Genomic DNA, 19,283 nt, shown 5'->3' with positions numbered 1-19,283 from the left:
AATAATAATAATAATAATAAATAAATTTATTTTTAAAGAGAATTGTAACGATAATCTTGATCATCGTTATTATTGAGTCTTATTAAAGGAGTTTGATAGGAAGATGATGTTGATGTTGCTGTTGCTGATTTAGATGGTGGTGGTGGTGGTGGTGGTAAAAATGGTGGTGGATGATAGTAGTAAGCCAATGATTCCCATCTTGGTGGATGTTGAATGTCATATGGTGGTGGTGGTGGTGGAGGGGCTGAAACTGGTAAAACAGATGAATGACCATAATAATTATTTCTTTCAGTGGGTAAAATATTTTGTGTAAATGAATTTTGTGTAGGATATTGTGGCTCTAAAAGACTCTGCAAATGTCTAATGTAAGTTATTGCATGTCGTAATGATTCAATTTTTGATAATTTTTTTCCTGGTGGTTTACAAATTGGTAATTTTGATCTCAACAATTCAAATGCTCTATTCATATCACGCATACGTGTTCTTTCACGATCACACGCTGATTTTTTATAATCTGAAACAAAAAATATATATATTTTTTTTTTTTTATATATACCTATATAAATAAACAATTGACAAGCGAGTTTTTATTATTTATTTATTTTTTTTTTTTGTAATAAAATTTATTTGTCAAGTTGAGAAGAAAAAAAAAAATTAAAAATTAAAATTAAATACTAAATCAAAAATGAAAAAAAGTCGTAAAGGTATTTGTCTTAATGATGCACAATGTTTTAATCAACCATTGCCACATACTCGTAAGAGAATGACCAAAATTCAAATAATACAATTTAAAAATAATTTAATTAACGATCAAATGAGTGTTAAAAAAAATGTCAAAGAAAATGTAAGAATTAATAGATCAAATGGTATTGATAAAGATCAACCATCTACTGAAATGACTCATGTAACATATAAAAAATATAATAACGATAATGATAATAATAATAATCATCATCATGATGTGTCTTGTGTAACGTGTAATCCAGATCAAATTCAAAATGAAAATCAAGATGTTGATGAAATGATACAACCACAACATTTATTTATATCAGAAAGAGTAGATATTAATGGTGATGGTGATGGTGATGTTGATGAACCAATTAAAATACTTGATTTACAAAATAATGATATTTTTCATGCATCATCAAAAGAAAAACAACAACAACAACAACAACAACAACAAGAAGAAATAATGAAAATAACAGAAATACAAGAAATACAAGAAACACAAGATATCACAACAGTTCAACAAAATAATATTATAAAAACATTTAAAAAAAAAGATGAAACAAAACGCGATGAAAAATTAACATGGTGGAAATTAATTATTGATTTTTTTACTTTTACTTTTTTTTGGAGCACAAATGAAACAGCATCAAATGATAAACGATCAAAAAAAAAAAAAAATAAACGTCATGATAATCACAATATGTATGTTACAGCTAAACCAGAAAATACTGATATTCATAAAAATTACATGTCATCACGAGACAAGACACAAGTTAGAGACTTGAATAATAATAATAATAATAATAATCATCATCATAATTATCATCATCGACAAAAAAAAATTGTTGAATTGAAACAAACTAGCAGTCCATTGTATTAAATATATAATAAAATAAAAATTTAAAAAAATTTACCTTTTTCAGTTTGCGAGGGTTCACGTTGTACAGACTTAATATTTGTCTCGTGAAACATTTCCAGATGGGAATGTGTTGTGACTATTTCAGGCTCAGGTACCCGTATCACCAGTACACCACTATCTGAACAATTGCCATTATTTCTATTGTAAATAGCATCAGTTTCTGGCCAACGTTTTCGTAAAGATTGTCGTCGTTGTTGAATTGTCGTATTTGTTGATTCATCATTCATTTGTTGATGTCTAACACTTTTGTTGTTGTTGTTGTTGTTGTTTATTAAATTATTATCATCATCATCATCATTATCATGAATTAATTGAGATGGTGGTAATTGTTGTTTTTGTTGCTTAGTCATTTCATCTAAATCCAATAAAACCGGTGAAGTTTGGGGATACTCGTCATCATTGCTTACTTCGTTTTCCAGCTAAAATTTTCATTGTATTTTGTCAAGTAAATCAAGTAAAATTAAATAAAATAATATATAAAATAAAATAGTTACCTTTGCAACGACAGTATTATTAATTTTATTATCGTTTTCTTCCATCTCGTGCAACCCCGATCGAATGAATGATCAAGTATGACTAAATATCAATTTTTTAATTTTTCGTTTTTTTTTTTTTTAAATTTTATTTCTATTTGTTTTTCTTTTCCTCGTCTTATATTTATTTATTTATTTTTATTTTTTTTTCTTTGGCTTTGAATATTCCCCTCTTTTTTAATATTTTTATTTCTTCTTCGTACTGAAACGACACATCTAACGAATTGTCACATGTGACTATCATCGGGAACAAAGTTTTGAGCTCAGATAAGATGTAGATTGGACAGTCGTTATTAATGTTAATTTTATCCATTTATTAAGTATTCAGGTGTTTCATCAGAGGTTCTCAAATTTATCATTCAATTGATCATTTATCAATATAAAATGTAAATATATCTATGTATATGTATAACACAGGATCGAAATAATTCAACAATTTCCCTTTTATCTTTTTTAATTATTACCAATCAATAGATCCAACATATCCAACATATCCAACATATCCAATTGACAATTCACTTGTTTGTGTCAATTAAATTAAATTAACAAATTTACTAAATTAATCAAATAATATTTCAAGTCAAAAAAAAAAAAAAAAAAAAAAAAAAGATAATATATTCTGCCCTGGGTTGTTTGTTTTTTTTTTTTTTTTTTTTCATTTGGATTAGCATAAGTGTGAAAAGACTCACCATCGAGATCAGAATATAAAAGTAAGAATGCAAACATTACAAACAACAATAAACTACGGTTTCACTGCGATCAATGGAATTTTTAATGAACCGGAACCGGGGGGATCTACCTATATCACCTATTTACTAAATTTTATAGGTATACTTAATTTTTCAATTTCCATGTAAAGCTATTATTATTATTATTATTATTATTTATTTTTTTACATAATTATACACAAGAATGTTATACTTATACTTATAAAAATTATAATATTTTTCATGACTTTGTTTGAATGACGACTACAGCTGAATGATTATTTCGATGAGCTGCAGCAGATGATGATTTATTGGCTTGGTATTTTGTCGTGGTATTATATCGAGTAGTTGATCCGATTATTGTTGATGAACGTGTTGAAGACAAAAACTCATTTTCTATATTATAAATTCAATAAAAAAAAAAAAAAAATTAACACATATATAATATAAATTAATATTATTATACCTATATATATTTTTTTGACAAACCATTTTGATTTTCTGAATTACGAAAAATAAATTTTTTAATAATAATTCTCAATTCTTTGTTGAATCCAAGATATATCCATGGATTAACTGAACTTGTTAAACTACTCAAAAGTACAAGAATAGCAAATATTGGACCAGTAAAAAATGGTGTTTGTGGAGCATTTGGATCCCATGTTGCCCACAATTGACATCCAATAAATGGACTACTTGTTATAACATACAAACAAACAACTGTTATCATTTGTTTAACTGTTTTTATTTTTGCTCTTGTTATTAATGGTTCACGATTATTATTATTATTATTATTATTATTTGAATCCATTCTTGTTAATTCATCACGTTTTTTAAATTTCGAAATTTCTGAATTACCCCATATACCAATACATATACTAACATATGTAAATACAAGTACCATAAAAGGTAATAAAAATACAGCAATACTAAACCTATATAATAAAATTAATCATATGGTATGTTAATAATAGTATATAATAAATTATATAGGTATATATTATAATTTTTATTTACCAAGTAACGTAAATTTGTTGACTATAAGGTAGATAAAATTCAGCCCAACAGTCCCAAATACCAGTTGATATTTCTCTGTATGAAAATACAAATACCTATAATAATAATAATAATAATTTAAATAAATATTTAATTATTTTTAACACAACAACAACAACAACAACAACAAAATAATGAAAAATAAAATTTAAATATACTTGTGGTATACAAAGAAATAATGAAAAACACCAAGCACTGTGAACCATTATACGAGATTGTCTAGAAGTTGTTAGACAATAACTCATGGGATAACATATTGCATGATATCTGTCAATAGCTGTTGCTGTGAGTACATATGAACTCAAATAATTACCAAGTGGCTGCATAAATTTTACTATTTTACAAAGTCCATATCCACCCTGAAATCTAAATTTTTCTCAAATAAATAAATTAAATAATTAAATAATTAAATAATTAAATATATGTATACCGATATGTTATATCCCATACAAGTTGTGGTAAAACATTAAATACTCCAGTAATTAAATCAGCTATACTTAGATGCATCATAAAATAATACATTCGTGTTAATTTACGTCTTTTACCACGATAACGACGAAGCCACAGAGAAAAAAGCACAAGTAAATTACCAATTAATGTTACAACAAGAATAATTGATAATACACATATTTCCCAGTATGCCAATATTTCATCTCGTTCATCAATTATTGGTATGATTGTTGTTGTTGTTGTTGTTGTATTCACCATTATTTTTTATTATGAAAAAAAAAATTAAAATTAAAATTAAATACAAAATACAAAAATTGTTATTGAAATGTCACTGTTGTGGCATCATCATAATATACACACAAGTATAAAATATCAAAGGAAATCAGAGGCCAATATACGAATATTCATGAGGACCTTTTTTTTTATTTTTTATTCACTCATTATTACTTATGTTAAATTCACTTAAAGTTATTTTGTTTATTTAAATGAATCAATCATGTATTTCATTTATTTATCTATTTATTTATCACAACACTTGTTATTGCTTATTGCTTATTCATTTAACAAAATTAAAACAAGATTATTCGATAGTGAGTTGTAAAGAAACTTTGTACATTAGCTAGAAAGGTTGTTTGTTTTTTATGCATACAAGTATACCTGTATAATATCTACAACAGATTTTAATGATATCATAATTGCAAAAAAAACTTCAACTTAATTGGTACTGTCATTACTATTGTCACTCACTCATTCGTTTATTTATTACCTTGAATTATTATTATTATCGACGTATTTATTTCATCAGAAAATTCATAGACTTCCTGACTTGGATAAAAAATAAATAATAAAATTTAATTGACTCAAACTATATTTACAATTTTTAATAAATGATAATAAATAATAATAAACAAAGAAAAATACTGACTTTTGAAAAAAATTAAGATAAAACTAATAAAAGATATAATTATATTAAGAGTAATTTTTAGTATGTGATGTGATTTTAATCGGCTTTTGTGATGTCGTCATATTTTTAATATGACCATATTCAAAACGTATTCTAAGCTCACCAATTTTTGATATTGGTAATATATCTGGTATCCATTCAATGAGAAATGGAGTTGGCTCAACTTGATTTGGACATGTTTTTCCTATTTTATTAAAAAAAAAAAAAATTAATATAATCAATAATAATGTATGCTAATTTAAAATAAATAAATACTTACCAACTTTGAGAAATGTTTTTATTTCCAGGGGTTTTATTAAAGCATTATTACCATTTTTTTTAAAACGATCAATTTCAGTTTCTTGACGTTTGTACAATTCATAAGTTCCATCACCATTTTCAATAAAGCTTTTAGTTATTTCTAATGGTATCAAGTGTGTATCAAATATACTTTTGACATGTATTATATTTGTTATTTGCCATGTGTATTTTGTAAATGTACCAAGTGGCACACCGTCTTTTCTTATAAATGCTGTTGTTGAATTTGGTAATCTTTTTTTTTTTCCACCACATGATATTCTTTCTCTGAGACAATCAAAAAATATTTGTGGTACATGAAATACAAGTGGTTCTGGTTTACCATCAAATTGATAATGCATTGTTTGATTTATTCTTTCAGTTATTGATGCAAGCCATTTTATAAATGACAAATTAGTATTATCTTCATTAAATAATTTACTATTATTATTATTATCTAATTTTTTTATTATTTGAAATTTATTATTATTATTATTATTATTATTATTAGTATTTGATTTTGTTTTTATTTTTCGTGTTTCAATTGAATTTAAATTATTATTTATATGTAAATTTAATTTTGTCAATTTATCATCTCTTTTACGTTTAACAGATGTTGAATGTATATTATTATTATTATTATTATTATTATTATTGATTTGTGTTGTTGATATATTACTATCAAATTGTATACAATTATTTGGTTCAATTATTTTATTACTGTTAATAATACTTTCAACAAATTTAATACCTTTAACATCAATAATTGTTTGATTATCAATCATTTTAATTGTTGTTCCATCAACAATTTTTATATTACCATTATCATTATCATTTAAAAAAAAATCAGCAGTATTTATTAAATTATATCTGTTATCAATATTAGGAATAATTTCAACAGACTGTTGTTGATTATTGGTATCTTGAAATAATTCTTGTTGTTGACATTGTGTATCAATACTTGTATCTAAATTAATTGAGTCTAAATCAAGTCTAGCACCACCAGTTAATGTATTATCTTGAAATATAACAAAATGTGTATTATCAGTTAAACTTTCAAGATCCATTTCAATCATTTTATCATCATCATCATCATCATCATCATCATCTTCATCTTCATCATTATCATTAAATATTTGATATACATTATTGTCAATTGATTGTTGAATTTGTTTTTCTTGAATATTTAAATTAATATAATAAGAAAATTCTTGACATAATTTTGGATCACTTGCAAAAGCACATATGCATGCATAAAAATGAACACAACGACGATTAAATTGATTTGTTTTTTTATTTATAATAGCACTTTGTTCATTGACACCACTATTTTTTTTAATTGCACTAGTACAAGTACAATAATATTTATGTTCAGTTTTATCTTTTAATTTAATTGCATAAAATGAAAAATGCAAATAACCCAAAGGATGCTTTGATGATACTTTACATTTAACAGCCATAATATTTTTTGATACTCTTTGTACTAATGGTCCAATTGATGCCTCTGATGCCAATAAACGAATTTCTTTATTTATTTCATTATTAACAACAAATTTATTTATTATTGAATTTTTTAATGTTAATGGTTGTGCCTCAGCATAACATCTTTGTGCAGCTAATATATGATGACAACTTGGAGCAATACAATTATTATTATCAATGTTATTGTTACTGCTGTTACTGCTGTTACTGTTATTACTATTATTTTCATGATATTGTAATACACTCATATCAAAATCATATTCACAACCATCAACAAAACATAATGTTGCACTATTTGTATCATTATTTTGGTATGTACCATTAATTAATGGTAATTGAACAAAACCACGATAATCTGGTCCTTTATCTCTAACTCTTACTGAATATATTTGTGCAACAGTACCAGTTATTAATTTACATGCTTCTGTTGATAATTTACCACGTTTTTCACCAGGTTCTTTAAATACAGCATCACAATTTTTATTTTTACAGCATAATCCACGAGATCCATTGTATGTACCACATTTTGGACATTTTTTAATACCACGTAGTGTTGCTTTACCAAGATCAGAAAGTAAACAACGGAGACGTTCCTCGTTTGACATAATTTACTTTTATTTGACAACTAGAATATTTAAATTTATTCATTTATTTATTAACAACATTTATTATAGGTATAAAAAATTGATAATAGTTACCACTGTATTTTATAGTTGAGAAAAAAACACAACAAATCTATTTTTGCCAATTAAACATGACCTAGGAACTAAAATTACATATGTAGAGAGCCTTATTTTATTTTATTTTATTTACTTGTTGTGTTTATTGTTTTTATTATTATTATTATTATTATTATATGTGACACACACACATACACAATTGTAATATACCTATAGGCTATAGGTAAAATGTGTGTGTGTTGTTTTTATAATATAGTTTTTTTAATTATTATTTATATAGGTACAATAATAATAAATAAAAATTTTATAATTATTGCTGTTTTATAATTTACAATTACAAAATTGAAAAAAAAAAAATAAACTCAAGGCAGATTTTTATTTACTGCGACATGACGCTAATTGTAAATCTATCCAATTCATACACACACACACACACTTCACACATAAACATTCATAAACATTAAAACCACCACGAGAGAGTTAAATTTAATTGTTATTTAACCTTTGTTTAAATTTGGATAAATAAAAATGTCGAAAGCAGCAACTCGAATGAAAACAGTTAAAAAAATGATTGATAAAATTGATCATAGCTCAAAATTAAGAACAAATATACCAGCAGGATTGGCTAACCCAAGTCCACCACTTGGTCCACAACTTGGACAGGTCAGTTTACATAATTTTATTTTATTTATTATCAAAATTAAATAACATAAATTAAGATAAATTAAATTAATTATTGCAGAGAAATATAAACATTGCCAATTTTATAAAAGATTTTAATGAAAAAACAGCACATATAAAACAAGGTATACCACTTCCAGTCAGGGTCAAGGTATTTCCTGATAAAACTTATGATCTTGTTATTCATCAGCCACCAACAACATATTTTTTGAAACAAGCTGCTGGTATTCAAAGAGGAGCCATGAATTCTGGTTAGTTTATTCAAAAAAAAAAAAATTAACATGTAATTTATTTTGCTAATTAAAATGCCATTAATATACAACAGGTAATGAGATTGCTGGAAAAATAACACTCAAGCATCTTTATGAAATTGCTGTTATAAAATCTCAAGATCCACCAATGGCACTATTTACACTTGAACAAATTGTTCAAATGTTTGTTGGTATTGCAAGAACAGTAGGAATTAAAATTGTCAAAGATTTGGATCCAGATGAGTATGCTGAATTTTTAAAAGAACGTGCAGAAATTGTAGCTCAACAAAAACAACAATTACAAGAAGCCAAAGAAGCAAAAATGCTCAGAACTGGATAGTCTTAAAATTATCAATTTTATCTGTACAATTATTTTTAATTATTACAACAAAAAAAAGAATAAAAAATTAATTTTTACTCGTTACAAATCCAACACTTTTTTTTTAAATTTTTTTCTTTTTCTTTATTAAGTTGATTTTCTTTAATATTATACAAATTTACTATTATGTATCAGCTGAAAATGATAAAATTCATGAAAATAATAGAGACACATTTTGTCAATTAATTGTACTTTTGCTTCAATAACTAATTCATTAAATACTGTGTATTTTTACTTTTGTAGAATTTGGATATTTTGATTTGTTGTAAATTTAGAAAAATTAGTTTTTTATTGTGCATCAATCATTAAAATTATTTAATCATGGAAATAAGAAAGATAAAGACTCGAATCTGTTGATGCAAAAAGTTAAGTTAAAAGTTTATAAAGTGTGTGTGTGTGTCGTTTACTTTTTTTTGTCAGTCTTTTTAATTTAAATGTCTGGCCTATTGTTATTAATTAACCGAAAGATGATAAAAAATAATAAATAATTATTTTTACTTGTTCTATAAGGGTATGTACGTTGATTGACAAAAAATTGTAAATTTCATTTGAATTATATCATTGTTTGTTTCCCAAAATTGCCAATGAATTTATGAGTATTGGACTCTTGTTAATGATTCATACTAGTCCTTCAATGTCGCAATTAATAATCCATGTTGTCTTCTTGTCCACGTCCCACGATGATGTCCACTTGATCCAGCTCCACGTCCAGGTCCAGGTCCACGTCCACGTCCAGGTTGATCCCACGATGAAGTCCTCTGGTCCACTGCTCCTCTGGGGTCCTCTTCTGCGATGTCTTCTTTCTTCTGCGCTGGTCCAGCCCCTCTCCCCCCAACCTTTTTTTTTTCTATTTTCTATTTATTTTTTTGTTAATGTAATTTTTTATTTATTTTTATTCATGTTTTTTTTTAATTTTTTAGATTTCTATTTTTTTTATTTCTTAGTTTTTTTTTTTTTTTTCAATTTTTTAAATTTAATATTATTTTTTTATTTTTTTATATTTTAAATGAAAAATCATTTGCAACCCAATAATAAATTATTATAATATTGTTAAATAAAATAAAAAATGATAATAACTGTAAAAAGTAAATAATTGGAATATAATCTGTAAAAAAAAAATAAAAATATATATAAATAAAAGAACAAATGATTCATCATCAAAAAAATATTTTACCTTTTTTTTAAGAAAAAAAATGCCTTTTTGCTGGAACTCTGGATACATCTGGATACATCCATGAAGTTGCTGACTGTAGAAAGATATAAAAATTCCATACCACCCTCGGAATTTGCGTGCTGATGAGGTGCATCACAATTATTGGGAATATATTTATTTAGTAAAAAGCCCATTGTATTGGAGGAACTTGCGGAGTTATGTGTTTCAGTGTATTTTGGTGCAGCGTCAATTGATGATGAATACATAATGCAACAACCCTCGATGAACACGAAATAATTCATCTTGAATAGTTGTGTTAAAAAGCCACTCATTATTATTAAAGAGAAGCTGAATCTTGCAATCTCAAATGACGAGTATAGATGAGTTGATATGAGTAGATGACAAAAAATATAAAACTGCTATCCTATTATATATATACTATGGACTGGCACGGTGTAGTTGCATAATCAACGTGATGACTACTAGCAAGATGAGCCAAATAAATTGTCGCTGTTTTTTCCTTGGTTAAAGAGGTAGTTGAAGAAAAAGAAGAATATGATGAACAACAACAACCACAACATCACCAATAAGGAGAAGCTCTAATTAATTCAGGCCACGACTATTTTTACTGATGATATTTCATTGTGACTAAATAATAGGATCATCATCATCATCATCCTCGTGATTAACAGTTACAACAGTGCAGCAAGTAAATTCCTTCAAGATTGTTGGTATATCTTGATATCTCTAAAACACTCGGTTAGCAGGGAAAAAAAAAGAAAAAAAAAAACAACACACTGGAGAAAAACTACATGTTTTTGTTACCTACTTAAATAGAAAGACTCACGCAATGCCCATCATCATTATCATTCCTCAATTATATAATAGGTACATAACAAATAGCTGCATTTGAAAAAAAAAGAGTCTGCGTCTCGTTATTAAATTGTGTGGTGCTCATATACATAATCCATTAATGTGACTACCCAACTTGATCTAGTGTGTTTATGATAATCTTCAGCTGCTGGTTTATTAATTCCTCATTTATATATATGTATACCAAGTGCTCATTAAAAATTCCAAATTGTTTTTGTTTTAAAAAAGACAGATATTTTGTCTCCATCATGATGAAATAAATATTAATACATCATACATGTTATGCACATGAAATTGTGTTAAGCATTAAATAAATATTAATAAATAGATGTAATTAAAATATTATTAATATATAAATAATAAATTAAATAAATATAGCGCGTACCTCTCTACCATGTCAGCAATACATGTATATAATATTATGTAATAATCCTCAAATATAAATAAAATGCAGTGTTATAACATATAATATTAATAATATCATCTTCATCATGGTTTGAAAAAGCTGGACAATAAATACAACGACTATTTGTAACTCGTTTGTTGTAAATATGTATATATAAATTGGTGATACTGATTACTGACTCGTACTGACACAAGAAAATTTAATTATTTAATTCAGCCAATATATAGATTATAGATGCATGCCAAGAGGATTATTATTATTATTATTTCCCAAATATCATGTGTATCACAATAATGTAATTATAGCAACAATTCAGTGACATCAGGCCAACTTTATCATAATATCTCTTGATTCTCCCATAATATTCATGATGCCAAACAAAAAAAGTAGCCAGACAGCTATAGCAGCAATATTTTTCAATTTTAATTTATCAATTTATCAGTCAATAAGTAAATAATGAAATAAATAATTTTGCACAAGTAGCAGCAGAGTGCGAGTGCTTTTTTTTCTTTTTTTTTCGTTGCCTGAAAATATGTATTGAAAAAAATTCGCAAGGGTAATTAGTAATAGCCTAGACCTTGACCCACCCTCGCCCCCAACATCATAAATATTTTTATTATTATTTTAAATCGACATACAAATTATATCGAGCATTATTAGTAATATAATGTCTTTTTGCATAAACAAGTATATAGCATTAATTATTTACATAAAATGTTATAATATTTATAATAATAATAATAATAATAATAGTAATTGAAATTTAAAAACAATGTGTTGATTGACAAAACTATATATGAAAGTTAGTAATAAATAAATAAATCATCAAATAATGATGATAATAGAAAAATATTAACAAATTTTTAAGTAAAAAAATAAAAAGGCCATAAAACACTCACATAATTATAATAATAATGCTCAGGATTTCTAGCAAGAAATAAGCCACTTCTACAAATGTAACACTTTTTTTTTTTTTTTTTTTCCTTTTTTCCTTTCATCATCCCAATTTGCATGTAATTTTTTTGGATATTATTACTATATTTTTTTTCACGAATCGTGTAACTTTTATAGCAGTGCGGTTAAAAACAGGCCATTTAAATAATCATCATCATAATTATATACATTGTCATCAATAATAATTAATCACAATCACTCTCTATATATATCATTCACATAGCACAATAGTATTATTATTATTTTTCTTTTTTAATTATATATATAATATAAAATGCATTGCAATAATGATAATTTAATTGTGAAAGAATTAAAAAAATTAATTTTCAAAAAAACATGTATAGGTAGGTAAACTAGTACATGTGTAATAACTATTTGAAAAAAAAAAAAAAAAAACCAAAATTAAAAATAACAAATCACAATCAACTTGTAATAATGTAAAATGGAAAAAAATAAAAAATAAATTAAAACCGCACTATGCAACTACTCGCATATGTTTAAATAATATAACAACTGCAGTAACCATCAATATATTAATAATAGATAAACAATTATAAAAACTTGCTCACAAACAAAACGTCATTTAAAACGTCTCAACTAAATTATTAAAAACAACTTGATTGCACATTTTTTTTTTTTCTTTTTCTTCCACCTTCACTTATCGTTTTTTTTTTTTTTTTTGGCCTGTGCACAATATAGGCAATAACAACAACAACACGCATTAATTATTTTTTCAAAGATAATAGTAATAATAATAATAGAAATTATAGCGTTCACAGGACACTAGTGAAAAAAAAATAATATATTTATATATGTTGCAGGTGTATACTTATGTGTGTATGTGAGATTATTATTATTATCAGTGATAAAAGTGCACCACTGATTAATATTTAATATTTAATGCTAATTGATGCAACAAGATAAATAACTTTTTTCATTATATAATAGATAGATAATATCCAAGCATTATTGTATGTATATGCTTTGCCCAATCAATCAATTAATTAATTTTAATATATATATAAAATTGTATGTCATTCATTAAATAAGCCAGCAGCATTTGTGGGCATGTAGGTAGATGATAGGCAGACTTTTTCTTTAAATAATTATCAAAGCGCACGAAAAGTAATAATAGTAATAATAATAATAATAATAACTGAACTTTTGTTATAAATAATCTCGTTCACTAACAGATATTCAAATTCTAAAACAAATATATAACCAAGTTGTATATTGTAATTCGCTTTCACGATAATAATAATATTAATTAATGTTAATGATTATTAACATATACAAGAAAAGTATAAGTATGATAATTTACCTGGCAATATGATGATACTTAGTAATTGGGAAGAATAAACCCCACCTCATCTCATCTCATCTCATCTCACCTCAAATGACATTACGATTTACGTCAATTAATAGACACACCAAGTTTCACAATAAATATATATGTATATTGTATACGCATTCCCTAGATTAATTCTCATATATATGGGTGTGTTGCAGGATTGAATTTTGATACTCTTACTTTGATTATTCATTTGCATCTTCCTTTTGTATTTTGTTTGCTTATTTGATTCCTGCGATCAAATCAACAAAAAAAGAAAAAAAAAAACCAAACAAATATGCAGTTGTCAAGATAGACACACACGCACACACGCAATTGATTTCATCATCAAATAAAATTAAGAAGACAAAAAGTTTAAGAAGAAGAAGAAAAAAAAAATAGGTAACAACAGATTGTATATTAAATAAATAATTATACTGATACGTGCGTTACCTCCCATGATAATATGATCTTGATCAAATTGGACTGTACCACATGATTGTTGAGACAAAGCCAAGCTAGATGACCAAGACATTGGCTTTTGTCAATCAATATATTATTATAAAACTGCATAAATTGATTTGTGCTCAGTTACTCATCTGTTTGATATGTATATATAAATTTCTTTCTATTGGTTGTGATTGATTGATAATATTTTTGATGATGTATTTGTGCTCTGGTAATATTGTGAACCGATACAGCAACAATGCCAATGCCAACAACTACGTTGAATAGTTATAAAACTTGTCTCATTCCGGAATCACCACGTCGTCGTAGTAGTAGTAGTAGTGGTAGTAGTAATCTTGTTTTATTTCGCCTCAACTGGTGCCTGTAGCTCAAATTATTATTTTTCCCCTCCCTTTCGATTTCCACCCACGTATATATTTTTAATTAAAACAAGCACACGCCATAATACTCTACCATAACATAACATAACATAACATATATATTGTATATTATTTATGTGTCTAAATCTTTTTGTTACCTTGATGTTTTAATCTCGTATGATCTGTCCTAGGCTACACCACGTACGTTAGTTATCATCACAAGGTCAACTGTGCCATTCCGGATTAGCTTAATCAGTCTCCAAGACCCTGACTTGTTTTTGAAGCTCAACAACAATAACAAGAAGAACAAGAGGAAAAAAAAAAAAGAGAATAACGCTCATTAATTGCCGCTTACCCCTGATTGACATATTACCCCTTATTGCCATCATAAATCATGGAAAATTTTTGATAAATATTATAGCGCATTGGAATCGATCCATGTTGATAATTCGTTTCACGTATTTGTATGTATTGGGATGATGTGACCAATCAGTTTTCATATAAAGAGCATGCTCCAATTTTCGTTATTAAATCAGCCTGGTTACTATATCATCTCCACTATTATTGACAGCACCTTCTGAACATAACAAACAAAAAAAAAAAAAAAACCCCACCCCTATTCCCATATTTCTTTTTTTTATTTTTTTCCCCATTGGAGAAAATTTAAATACCTGATATAATTTCAAAGTTGTGCTCAGTTCATTCATTTAAAAATAGTACAGCAATAGGAGTGAATCTCTCTGATTGTGACAATGGTGCTCGTTGTTTGGGTACTTGCCAATTAAAACTGCATCTAGTCAGGACAACATGAGGCTGATGATTTCCTGTGACTAAAATCATACGTTTTTCCTTTTTTTTTTTTACCCCCCTCCATCCCATATATATATATATATATATCATACATCTCGTCGTACATGTTCATATTCAATACGAATATTATTATAAATTGATAAAATAAAAATTAAATTTCATTAGTAGAATTGTGATACCGTTCTCGTTTTGAATTGTAAATCAGCATAAATGTGGAGCAGTGTGCAGTGCAATGTCAAAGAAGCCACATTCCATTATGGATGATGACATCCGGAGAACCTGGGAAAATATACTAATATTTCCCCAACACATAAATATTATTATTGCAAGGATTAACAACACAGCTCACCAAAAAACAGCCAAGTGTCATTTTGTACTTGTGTATGTTTCCTTCTAGATGATGATACTAATAATAATAATATTATATTTATTTATATATATATGTAAAATACTTGTGCGAGGTTCTCCGTAGTACATATTTCACAATCCATTGTCGTGGTGATCATGATGATGATGATGATAATTATTATTTCAAGTGGTCAAGGTAACGATGTACACATAAACACACGCACAGAGACGAACAACATGATGACGAGGAGTAGTGCAAAGTGGCTGTAGTTTATTTATTTGGGCAAGCTCAACAAGTCGACGACGACGTTATTCAGCCAGGTTCATTCAGCGCCGCTTGATAATACATGTACATCATGGCCATCATCTACAAAAACATACATTTTTTTTGTTCCCTACACCCCCCCCCCTCCCCTTCACCTCTCAATTTACAATACCTTAAATTTATTTTTAACCCACAATTTAATCAAAAAAAATATATAATCAAACAAATCCAATTTCTTTTTTTTTAATCTCACCGAGATGTATCAAAATAAATGTCTGTGATTGATGTGACTTGGCCATTGCGACGCTGTTGATATAGAAAATGGCAACAACAACAACAACAATAATATCCGGACGATCGAATCATTTCCTCTTAATGGATTTTGAGTACATATTTTTGTCTTTCAATTGAACAAGGTGTTTGCATTGTAAACTGAAAAGGATGATGTTTATGGTATTAATAGCTAATAAATATTTTCATGCATTAAATTATATTGTTTTTGTTGTGTATTAAATTATTTTAAACTCGAAAAATAAATTATATTTTTTTGTTTTAAATCAAACATTTATTTTATTTATTATTATATGAATTCAAATTTCTTACGTAGGTATTTCCATTACTCCATCTATAAAATATTTATATTATTTACAATTAAAAAATTAAGCATGAATGCAATTATTATCAAGTTAAGTTAAATTAAATTAATCATTATTATTATTATCACGTTTCAATAAAAAAAACCTAATTTAAATTTAAAAAAAAAAAAAATTATTTATCCAACTATCTAATCATTTATCTATCTATTTAGCTAGCTAGCTAACTAGCTATCAATTTATTTATTTGTATATTTAAAAAAAAAAAAAGAAATAATAATAATAATATTTAAAAAAAAAAAAATAATAATACAACTTTGGTTTTGATACTATCTACAAACCAAACCGACGATGAAATTGGCTTGACATCATCTCTCAATGTCTCTCTGTGTGTATGTGTCATCTGTCAGGTAAGAGAGAGAGATCAACCAACATAAGCAAGAAAGCACGCAAGCAAGTGAGTGAATGTTGCTGCAATCATCACAGCCCCCTCCCTCTCCTCTCATCTCATCTCATCACATCACATCTCCTTTGCTCTCTCTTGCTGATCATTCCAATGCCATCTCATCAACGGTGAGACTGCAATTAAAAAATATCCAGATAATACACTTTGGATCAATTGGTAAATTTGGACATTTTCCATGCGACTAAGAGCAACAAGAAAATATTATTATATATCTCTTAGTTTGCACAATTAAGAAAGTTGTTGTTGACGATGACGACGATGATGATGATGATGCTGCTGTAGTTGGAACTGGAGCTGATGATCAAGATGATGACGATGATGACAATTTATTTATTTATTATTATTATTATTTTTCGTTTATTTTCAAATATACGTATAATAAAGTTGATGATTGTTTTTGATTTATTTGTTTGTTGATTGAAATATTTAAAAAAATTGCAATAATTTAATTAATATTTTTTCAAGAGTAAGTTATTCAAACGTTCATCGTTGAATTGGTGATTTAATTTCACTAAGTTTAGACATGAATGAATCAAGACTTGATAATTCAGGATACAAATCATTTGACCATATATTTTTTTTGACATCTTGACTATTATTATTATTATTATTATTGTTATTATTGTTGTTACACTCGTTGTTGGTATTATTATTATTATTTTCATCATCACCATCGTAATCAGTATTTGAACGATTGCATCTTTCTTTATCGGCAATCAATTTTTTAAGGTGTTGCCACTTGTATAAACGATTAATTTGTTTAATGCGCAGCTCTTCTTGTGCTTGGGTTAAGGCATGACTCAATACAGCCTCAACTCGTATATTTCTGCGTCTACTGCACACATATTTCATCTTCTTTTTACGAACCAATGTTATCCAATTGTGAAGTCGAATGGCACTTCCTGGTGGATCAATATCAGCATCTCTTGGTCTCAATGTTGCACCCATTTTATTTTATTTTATATTTTTTCACTATGAAACTTGTTTTTTCGTTTTTGTTTTTTTTATTCAACAACAAATAAATTTTAAATTTTAATGCACACTATGTATTTATTAATTTGAGGTTATTCACGTGTTATATTTCTGATTGTGTTTTTTTTTTTTTAAATTTTTTATATAGGTAATATTAATATAAATATTTTTAAAAACAAAAACTTCACTTGAACAATAATATTATTTAATTTGATTTATTTTATGTTTAAATAAAAAACCAACCTGTAGCAAGCTCGTGTGTTAATCGACGTCAAAGGTGAGTTCCTCCGAATATCGATGCACAGTCTTCAAGACCAACCGAGCAAGATACAGTCTACACTCGACGAATAACAGCCCTGGAATGACGCACTCAACAATCAAGAGTGGGGTTAATAAAGCCTTCAGTGTGTATTACTACGCCTCATATCAACAAAATAGTTCATCAATTATTACACATTACAAGTCGAAATATTATGTTTTCACCAATTAATTTATATGAAAAAATTTAATAAATTTATAATTATTAATTTTAAATGGATAAATAATATTTAGATATTATTAAAATAACAAAAAATGAATATTTTCCAATATTTTCTAATGACTAAAGGTAGTAATGCGGTCAACCCCCTCTACCAACAGTCTCGTTTAATTTCTATGATTCTGGCAACTTCTGGCAATGGCTGACAATATATTCTCAATATTATTGAGCAATCCTTTGTACATACCTACAAATATGTACATGTGTGTATGTGTAATATCAATAATATTCAATAAATGACGTATTTTTAATAATGTTTTAATCATCCTTTCTTTGACTTGTGTCAAATTATATTTTTTATTTTGGAGCAGAAAAAAATGTAGCATTATACCTAAATGTATTCATTATATTTTACCATACGGGAACAAAATCAATAACATCGATAACAACAATACATATAATACATATAATGCTATTGAATTTAATTTCATGTATCATTATCACGGCCATTGTACATACATTATAATAATAAATAAAAACAAAATCGATAAAAGTTGCTGTTGAATGATAATTAAATTATACATATGTATTATGTATACCTATATATATTTTTAATTTTAATTCCAATTTTTTTTTCATAAGCTCCAAAATAGAATCAACTTCCGGCTGCAAGAAAATCTCTGTTATTATTTATTTTATAA

General features: G+C 26.5%; 5 protein-coding genes and 1 long non-coding RNA gene across 20 annotated transcripts; 1 reads left to right on the top strand and 5 right to left on the bottom strand.

Annotated features, from left to right (window-relative positions):
- Positions 1-21: 21 nt before the first annotated feature.
- On the bottom strand, positions 22-2,265 carry LOC122856036 (achaete-scute homolog 1-like). The gene is made up of 3 exons (XM_044157812.1): positions 2,143-2,265; positions 1,644-2,067; positions 22-514 (listed from the first exon to the last, which is right to left on the bottom strand). Exons 1-3 carry the CDS (start codon positions 2,185-2,187, stop codon positions 33-35), a joined length of 951 nt encoding a protein of 316 aa, XP_044013747.1. The 5' UTR covers positions 2,188-2,265; the 3' UTR covers positions 22-32.
- Positions 2,266-3,043: 778 nt separating this feature from the next.
- Positions 3,044-4,732, bottom strand: LOC122856034 (isotocin receptor-like). The gene is made up of 5 exons (XM_044157810.1): positions 4,375-4,732; positions 4,103-4,310; positions 3,906-4,000; positions 3,378-3,823; positions 3,044-3,284 (listed from the first exon to the last, which is right to left on the bottom strand). The coding sequence occupies exons 1-5, from the start codon at positions 4,650-4,652 to the stop codon at positions 3,130-3,132; spliced, it is 1,182 nt and encodes a 393-aa protein (XP_044013745.1). The 5' UTR covers positions 4,653-4,732; the 3' UTR covers positions 3,044-3,129.
- Positions 4,733-5,095: 363 nt separating this feature from the next.
- Positions 5,096-8,028, bottom strand: LOC122856033 (uncharacterized protein C2orf42 homolog). 2 transcript variants are annotated; one of them, XM_044157808.1, is made up of 3 exons: positions 7,815-8,028; positions 5,618-7,741; positions 5,096-5,542 (listed from the first exon to the last, which is right to left on the bottom strand). In XM_044157808.1, the coding sequence occupies exons 2-3, from the start codon at positions 7,719-7,721 to the stop codon at positions 5,364-5,366; spliced, it is 2,283 nt and encodes a 760-aa protein (XP_044013743.1). In that variant the 5' UTR covers positions 7,722-7,741; positions 7,815-8,028; the 3' UTR covers positions 5,096-5,363. The 2 variants fall into 2 exon arrangements, with proteins under 2 accessions (XP_044013743.1, XP_044013744.1); XM_044157809.1 differs by having other exon boundaries at positions 5,618-7,727.
- A 191-nt stretch (positions 8,029-8,219) lies between these two features.
- On the top strand, positions 8,220-9,161 carry LOC122856038 (39S ribosomal protein L11, mitochondrial). The gene is made up of 3 exons (XM_044157815.1): positions 8,220-8,459; positions 8,539-8,728; positions 8,803-9,161. The coding sequence occupies exons 1-3, from the start codon at positions 8,325-8,327 to the stop codon at positions 9,066-9,068; spliced, it is 591 nt and encodes a 196-aa protein (XP_044013750.1). The 5' UTR covers positions 8,220-8,324; the 3' UTR covers positions 9,069-9,161.
- A 117-nt stretch (positions 9,162-9,278) lies between these two features.
- Positions 9,279-18,742, bottom strand: LOC122856040. 14 transcript variants are annotated; one of them, XR_006374116.1, is made up of 6 exons: positions 18,348-18,742; positions 17,008-17,245; positions 14,277-16,698; positions 13,815-14,076; positions 10,282-13,697; positions 9,279-10,212 (listed from the first exon to the last, which is right to left on the bottom strand). It is a non-coding gene; the product is annotated as an uncharacterized LOC122856040 (long non-coding RNA). The 14 variants fall into 14 exon arrangements; XR_006374114.1 differs by having other exon boundaries at positions 13,815-14,740; positions 14,809-16,698; XR_006374117.1 differs by having other exon boundaries at positions 13,815-14,740; positions 14,809-16,505.
- Positions 17,252-18,322, bottom strand: LOC122856039 (putative uncharacterized protein DDB_G0291812). The gene has a single exon (XM_044157816.1). The coding sequence runs from the start codon at positions 18,078-18,080 to the stop codon at positions 17,616-17,618; it is 465 nt and encodes a 154-aa protein (XP_044013751.1). The 5' UTR covers positions 18,081-18,322; the 3' UTR covers positions 17,252-17,615.
- Positions 18,743-19,283: the final 541 nt, after the last annotated feature.

The sequence above is a fragment of the Aphidius gifuensis genome, linkage group LG4 (assembly GCF_014905175.1).
Source record: "Aphidius gifuensis isolate YNYX2018 linkage group LG4, ASM1490517v1, whole genome shotgun sequence".
In the NCBI taxonomy this organism is placed as follows: domain Eukaryota; kingdom Metazoa; phylum Arthropoda; class Insecta; order Hymenoptera; family Braconidae; genus Aphidius; species Aphidius gifuensis.
This window is presented reverse-complemented; position numbering and strand designations above follow the sequence as displayed.